We start from the raw sequence: 7,864 nt of genomic DNA on the forward strand, positions 1-7,864 counted from the left end.
AACCTACCCTTTCTCCTTAAGGAAGAGTTCAGCTTCCACAAAACCCTCCAAAGCTGTCCCTCACCTGCATCTTTCCCAAAAAGTCCAGTTGACTACAGTTTTGGAAGTGCTGTCCTGTTCAAGTGTTTTTCCTTTTCTCTCTTTCTCTCTTAGCTAGCCTCAGCTCCTCAGCCCTTTCCCCTTCTCTGGGTCTTTCTTCCTTTGCCATTATCGCTGAGCCCCTATCCCTTGTACACTGGGAGAGAGAGGGTTAAGATGTTCTGCAAATGCAGCTCGTAAAGCTGCTTGGATACATTAGAAACACATGAATATCCTGAAATACAAAGTGTCTTTAAAACCAACCCAGGAATGTTTATCCTAATGCTGGATGGATGCAGAGAAATAGTGCCAGAGAGCAGTGCTGACAACCTCCTCCAAGTTAAAGTGAGAGCAGGTAAATTTCATTTGCTAGTGAAAATCAAACTCGATTAAAACCTGGGTTTCCCTTTGTCCTCTTCTCTTCCAACCTTGGGAACCCAGGGCTTCATGGCCCAAGCTGGCAGCGAGTCCCCCCCCCCATCACACCCCCCAAAACTAACACCCAGCCAAGGTATTTTTCTTCAGCTCCAGAGCAACCAAAACCCCTCAGGGCACCCCAGCCTGCCCTAGGAGGTCTGAAGCCATGTCTGCCAAGGGGCTTTCTCTTACGAGAAAGGATCTGGCAACTTCTGGAACAAAAGCTGCTGGCCTCTGATCTTGCCCTTGCTGCCTATTGAGGGCCCCTCTAAAGGAAACCAGGGAGCACAGGGCAAAACCCACCTCCACTCTGCCGCCCTCTTGCTCAATGGGCCATGAATTTGCTGTCTACAGAACCCAATGAGTGCCATGGCTTCCCAGCCTAGCCTACAAAGTGTCTGATGACAAAACTGTCATTGCCAGGATTCAAGCTGAGGCATCTCCCCGCAATCCCACAGGAATTCCTGAGCCTGGTAGATCAAAAAAAAAAAAAAAAAGCAGAGGGACAGTTCAGAGGGTCTGGCCCAAGAGCTGGGCAGGCAAGGGAGTCTTGACCTTGCCATTGGAAAGAGTCTGTGCTTGCTTCCCAGAAGGCTCTCCAGTTCTTCACTGCCCTCCGACCTTTCTTTTTCCAGCAAGCGGGTTTGGTGGCTGCCTGGAGTACTGAGAGCCTAAGAAACAATACTGGGAACTTATAATGCATCTCTTAGGTCCCTCAGCAATGCACAAGAAGATGGAGAGAAAGAGGTTTTCTTCAAAGTAAGGAGAAATTCTGTAAAACCAAAATTATTCACAGAGTTCATCCAAATTCTGTAAACCATCCCCACTGGTGGCTATAACTCAATATCTAACGGGACCTGCTGACTTTTAAAAACAGTGAAGGCATGCCAGGACATCACTAAGTTGTCTGGTAGAAAAATCACTTCATGTAGATTGAGATCTAAGACAAGAAGGAAACAGGCAGGCTGCCTCCCCCTAAGTAATCACATCTCAAGAGTTTTCAAAAGTTGATACAGATATTTAGAATAAGAAAATATCCCCATAACCTGATCACTAAAGATCCAACTCAAAGCGCAATAAATAAATCAGGCCTGGCCTGAAGCCCTTCCTTAGCGGGGTCACCAAGCTTAGGTAGCAAAACCTAATTCAAGATGCAACCCAAAGTCTTCCCCTCAGTGCCATCCCTCCCAGACAAACCTGCTTGGGGCTCCTCAGCAGACAAAATGAAATCTTGTCTCACCATTTTTGGTGAGGAGGGACCCAGTTGGCTTTGGCAGTCTGTGAAGCTGGGGCCCTTCCTCTTCATTCAGGGCTTGGTCTCCGGCAAAGTGGGGAGAGTGAGGCAAGAATGTGGAGCTGGCCTTGGCCGCAGCGTGCACCGGCAGGCAGCTGCGCCATGCCATGGCCAGAGGTGAGCTGGCACAGGAGCTGGCTGGTGGGGGCTCTCGGAGTAGTGTTTTCGTTTTTCCGGGTCTGGCTAGAAAACAGAAGAGGCACGAAGCTCGGGCCAAGAGCAGGGCGGAGGCAGAGAAGAAGAGTCTGTAAACACTGCCCCTAAAACTCGGAGAAGGCAGTAAAAAAAAAAAAAAAAAAAAAAGCTGGGTAACCAAACAGAACCAGAAACAGGAGGAATTCTAAAGGAAAAAGGAATCAGGAGTGAGGGGAGGTGGGCGGTATTCCTTTAGAAGCTACCAGAGTCTCCAGGCTTGCAGGGCAGTTCTCACCATGGCTAGACTACAACTTTCAACTTGACCTTGGCCTCCAGCCGTGTCTGACCTGTATGTAAAACAGCCCTCAAGTCCTTGGGAACTGGGGCCTCAAACCCTACCCTGTCTCTTTGTCATCATGAGTTTTACAATGCCACTTGGAGGAAGGAAGGGGGGTGAACGGGCCGGAAAGTGACACAAAAATCAAGTCCCTACAGGGGCTGGTTCTTTAGGCTGCAAATGGCCAAGTCAGGGAGGAGGTAAACTGGGGGCAAATCAATATTTACCCGGAGCTACTAAAAAGGCAGGAGGGAAAGGGCACACTGGGTATGTGTATGGCAGGGAGGGGGGGGGTCATAGAAGGTTTTATTGGGCAACACTTACATTGGTCCGGACAAACCCGGGATCAGGGTGGATAAAAGCCGGAGCTCAGCCTTCTTGGTTCGGACACTTCAGGAAGACCAGAAACCTTAGAGAGCTGACTAGGGTGGTGATATTCACAGTGCCTTGAGCTTAGGGCTGAGTCTGCAAGCTGAGACAGGAGGCAGGTCCAAGCCTGGCTGCTCACCAGTCTGCCTGGGATGGGAGTCCAGCACTCTTCCCAACCCTGATGTCCCGATGGAATGCACCCACTTTCACTTTGAATGCAAGTCCCCTTTCTGGGCATCTGAGCAACTCACAACATCCGCAATCGGAGATAGAAGTATATGATCCCAAAGCCACAGGACCCCAAAATCCCTCACCAAAATGTGGCGACCCCTTGGCTCTTCCAGCATCAACACCCCACTGTGCTCTCAGGAAAGGGCTGCATTTCCCAGGCACAGAGGGCAAAAGACTTCTTGAGCTGGTTCATGGACAGAGGCGGGCCAGGCATCCTTTCTGCGGCTGGAGACAGTGCTCTTCCCCAGTCCTACCAGGGGAAGGTGGGGAGGGAGATGTGAAATGGCCCCAAAGAGTCTCTTTCTCTTGTCCCAAAACAGAGTGTGATAGAGAGTGCCAGGGTGCCTGGAGAGTCAGCTCCGGCCCAGGCTCTGTGAAGCCTCATTAACCCCAGAAGAGAGTCCCAACTCAGCACCCAGCTGGGGCCTGTTCCTCTTAAACTCCTTCCAAGACAGGCCAGACGGGTTGGAGACAAGGGAGCACTGAAAAACGGTGCCCAGAAATCACTCTCTCCATCTCAAAGCTTCTGGAGGAAGAAGAGTTGCTACGGGGGCAAAGTGAGGAACAAAGTCTGTATATAAACGTGTGAGTGTGGCACCAGAGTACACTTGGTTGTATATGCGCTTATGTCCGTGTGTGACTGTAATGGGTCGTCCTGAGCCTATGGGCCTAAAGGCGAGTCTAGGAGATTGCCCACCAACACTATGGACAGAGCGGAGAAAGCTTCTAGATGCAGTGCAAGCTTTCCAGTGGAATGTCCTGGGACTCATGAGACAGGCGCATCCGCAAACGCCCCGCAACCGCTCCTCGGAAAGACAGCCAAATCGCGACGCTGTCGAAGCCGACAGCCGAAAGCGCAAGTGTCGGTGCAGGCGTCTCGCTGCAGAAAGGGGCGCAGATACCTGGAAAGAAAACGGCGCCAGAGGCCCCAGGAAACACGCAGCCTGGTCTGCGCCGCGCTACTTTACCGTCCCCAGATGCCCGCAGATTTACCTGACCTGTCCCCACCGCCTCAGGTCGTCACCCAACATCTCGCCCCGTCCCCTCCCCGCCGTACGCCGCTCCGAGCCCCACTGGGAGAGGGGAAGGGAAAGCGAGCTGCGAAGAGGTCGCCGTTGCCTCCCCTCTCCGCCCGCCATGTCCTCCGCCCCAACCCTCCTGCACCCCCCGCCTTTCCCCTGGGTGAATGGTGCGCGGCCGCGCGGCGGGCGCTGGCGCTGGGGACGGCGCGGGCGGCGGTGGGGACGGCGAGTGTACAGGGCAGAGCCGGGCTTGGAGCCGCCCGCTTTGCATACGCCGTGGGCGGAGCGGGAGGAAGGGGGGGCCGGGCCAATGGGCGGCCGCCTGGCGCGACCCCGCGGGGCGCGATCCGCCCCCCTCGCTCGGGCCCCGGCCCCGCGCCGCGCGCTCTTCACTTCTTGGGGGCTTTTTAAAACAGCGCCACTGGGGTCTTCTCCATGCGGCTCGTGCTATGACAGCCTCCGTGCTCCTCCACCCCCGCTGGATCGAGCCCACCGTCATGTTTCTCTACGACAACGGCGGCGGCCTGGTGGCCGACGAGCTCAACAAGAACATGGAAGGGGCGGCGGCGGCGGCGGCGGCGGCGGCAGCGGCGGCAGCGGCTGGGGCCGGGGGCGGGGGCTTCCCCCACCCGGCGGCTGCGGCCGCGGGGGGCAACTTCTCGGTGGCGGCGGCGGCCGCGGCGGCGGCGGCGGCCGCGGCCAACCAGTGCCGCAACCTGATGGCGCACCCGGCGCCCCTGGCGCCCGGCGCCGCGGCCGCCTACAGCAGCGCGCCTGGGGAGGCGCCCCCGTCGGCCGCCGCCGCCGCTGCCGCCGCCGCCGCCGCTGCAGCGGCGGCGGCGGCGGCGTCGTCCTCGGGAGGACCGGGCCCCGCGGGCCCAGCAGGCGCCGAGGCCGCCAAACAGTGCAGTCCCTGCTCGGCGGCGGCGCAGAGCTCGTCGGGGCCCGCAGCGCTGCCCTACGGCTATTTCGGCAGCGGCTACTATCCTTGCGCGCGCATGGGCCCGCACCCCAACGCCATCAAGTCTTGCGCGCAGCCCGCCTCGGCCGCCGCCGCCGCTGCCTTCGCGGACAAGTACATGGACACCGCCGGCCCCGCGGCCGAGGAGTTCAGCTCCCGCGCTAAGGAGTTCGCCTTCTACCACCAGGGCTACGCACCCGGGCCTTACCACCACCACCAGCCCGTGCCTGGCTACCTGGATATGCCGGTGGTGCCGGGCCTCGGGGGCCCCGGCGAGTCGCGCCACGAGCCCCTGGGTCTTCCCATGGAAAGCTACCAGCCCTGGGCGCTGCCCAACGGCTGGAACGGCCAAATGTACTGCCCCAAAGAGCAGGCGCAGCCTCCCCACCTCTGGAAGTCCACTCTGCCCGGTAAATGGCGCCCCCTTCTCAGCCCCGGTCCTCCGGTTCCGCCCCAGCTTCTCCTCCGCTCGCTCCTGGGTCACCCTCGTGCCCCTCTGCTCTCTTCCTGGCCTGTCCTAGTGGTGCTGCACCCCTGGGAGCCCGACCCTGGCAGGCTGGCGCTGCCCTCACTGCCCTGGAGTTGGGCTGATCCTGGCTCTCCCTGGGTGAGGGATGGCTGGGAAGAAGCTCCTGGGGACCCTCGCTGTCTTCCTTCTCCCTCTGCGCTCCGCCCTCGCCAGCCCCTGACATGAACTTTAAGGATGGGAAATTGACCTGGAAATGATTTATCAAATTGCCCGTATTCATTCTCTCAAAAATGCCTTCAGTGTAGGAGCATCAAGTGTTGGGGCTTTGGCGATATAGAAAGGAATCAGGCATGGGAGCGTTGTCCCCTGAGCCTGGAGGCTAAGATTTGAGCCGCTGGGCCAGGAGATCAAGCGAAGCCCCGCCGCTGTGCGGGCAGAGTGGCCCAGGCTGGGGTAATCATTGGATCTCGGCGATTTCATTTCAGTGCAGAACTTCCCACCCTCCCCACTGACCCTCCAGTTTTTGGCAGAAGGGCTGGATTGTACAGCGGATGGCAAAGGGCAGCCGGGCACTGCAAGGCGGTGGCTCAGAGAGAGCTGTCGCCTGTGTCCTGGCCTGGATCTGATCCCTCTATAACTTGCCTTCTTCCCTATCTTCCAGACGTGGTCTCGCATCCCTCAGACGCCAGCTCCTACAGGCGGGGGAGAAAGAAGCGCGTCCCTTACACCAAGGTGCAATTAAAAGAACTCGAACGGGAATACGCTACAAACAAATTCATTACCAAGGACAAACGGAGGCGGATATCAGCCACAACGAATCTCTCGGAGCGACAGGTTACAATCTGGTTCCAGAACAGAAGGGTCAAAGAGAAAAAAGTTATCAACAAACTCAAGACCACTAGTTAATGGATTAAAAGTGGAGCTAGAGGGCAACTTGAAGAAATGCTTCAGAACTCGTTGCTTTGCCCAGATAATGGTTATAATGCTAATAATAATTGAAGAATGGGAAAGAGAAAGAGAGAGACACTGGCATTTTGCTTTTCTAAGGGGGATCTCTTTCTCCTGTGGAATCTACAACTCTTAAAACTTTAAGAAATGGTAAAGACTGCCAGTTCTCCCGCCAACTCCGACAGACCATTAAATGACAAACTCTAGAGTCAAACATCAGCCCCCCAAATATGCAATTTCAGATAAGTTTACCCTTTTACTGAACTCTTGTAAGTATTTATGTGACCGTTATATGTTAGGACACTATGTTATATGATAATGATCAATGATCGGAAAGTTGGTTACAAATGCAAGAGGCTGTTGTAAACATCTCCTTGTCTTCTGGGTCACGATTACCGTCCCCTTTGCATGTTAAGTGACTGCTCAGGTAAATCTTAGTGAAATTCCTACCGTTGTTGTATATTCTGCATAACACGTCATGTATAGATTTAGAAAGGAAAGGAGGAGAAGGTACTGAAATAATGGTCTTGGACTATTTACTATGAAGGGGCAAAGGGAGAGAAAGTTCTTCCGAGGATCGTTTGTCTTGGGAGTAAATACAACCATCGGAGTGAGCCTTTGAGGCCATAGGAGAACCCGGGGTTGGGAATGTCCTTCTGATGATAATTTTTAATTGCTTATGACAAGTTTTTTTTGTGGCATTTGGACAATATTTTCTACCCCAATATAATCCACTTTTCAAAGGATTTGATACATTTAAAAATATTTAAAGCATCAGATAATTCACAGAATTCACTTTATGTCAGATCTCTTGAGAGCTCCCACCCTAACATGGTGGCCTTTGGTTTCAATACAATTAATTTTTCACATAAATTGATATTTCCCAATATTTACTAAACATTGGCTGGAGAAATAATAATTTTCTTTTTTTATTTTTAGAAAACTCAAAATGGAAATCCATTCCCCTAAAACATTTAGATGTTTACATTCTATATTTCTGATCTATTAAGGAATTAGTATTTTTTCCTTGTTTATTGTGTTATGAGACTGCATTAGAAAGTTTAGGGGTTCATCTTCACAGCACACCTTTAATCAAGAAGTTATTTCAACCAGCACATTCATTTTGTTCATATTCACTATAAAATGCTATCTTGTAAATAAAGACATTCAGCACACTGTGAAAATGTATTTGTGCACCTGCTTTTCAAATATTTCTACTAAAAATAATAGTTTTAAAAAAGCCTTAGACCTGTAGATAGTTGATATAGTGGTATTAATTATGTTAATAAAATAGACACTGTCATTAAAATCTGAAGGAAATAGTCATTATTTTCTTATGCTAAACATGCACTTCACAGAAAGAAAAGGAGCCGGTGGTTTGTTCTATACAAACTAAGGACCATTCTTTTCTTTTTTTTTGGCTACAAATTTTTTAAGCAAAGGGAGAAATCCCTCACAACTAAAATCCTAAAAATTTAGATGAGTGCTTTAAGAAGGTTAAAGTGTCAGGTATTCTGAAAAGGAGAGAAAAGAAAGGAGGAGGAGATAGTATAAATTCCCAGGCTCCCTGTGGAAAATGAAAACCAGTTGTTTAGTATCAGCG

At 52.6% G+C, this 7,864-nt stretch overlaps 1 protein-coding gene across 1 annotated transcript; it reads left to right on the top strand.

The window, feature by feature from the left end:
- The first annotated feature begins 4,332 nt into the window (after nt 1-4,332).
- HOXA13 (homeobox A13) lies at nt 4,333-7,445 on the top strand. The gene is made up of 2 exons (XM_081534959.1): nt 4,333-5,254; nt 5,975-7,445. The coding sequence occupies exons 1-2, from the start codon at nt 4,333-4,335 to the stop codon at nt 6,217-6,219; spliced, it is 1,167 nt and encodes a 388-aa protein (XP_081391085.1). The 3' UTR covers nt 6,220-7,445.
- The last annotated feature ends 419 nt before the right edge of the window (nt 7,446-7,864 follow it).

The sequence above is a fragment of the Giraffa tippelskirchi genome, chromosome 10 (genome assembly GCF_054371585.1).
Source record: "Giraffa tippelskirchi isolate mGirTip1 chromosome 10, T2T-mGirTip1v1.2.pri, whole genome shotgun sequence".
In the NCBI taxonomy this organism is placed as follows: Eukaryota; Metazoa; Chordata; class Mammalia; order Artiodactyla; family Giraffidae; genus Giraffa; species Giraffa tippelskirchi.

Coding starts and splice junctions, on each gene's coding strand:
- HOXA13 (XM_081534959.1), top strand. CDS start 4,333: ATGACAGCCTCCGTGCTCCTCCACCCCCGCTGGATCGAGCCCACCGTC. Junction 5,255..5,974: donor CTGGAAGTCCACTCTGCCCG/GTAAATGGCGCC, acceptor CCTATCTTCCAG/ACGTGGTCTCGCATCCCTCA.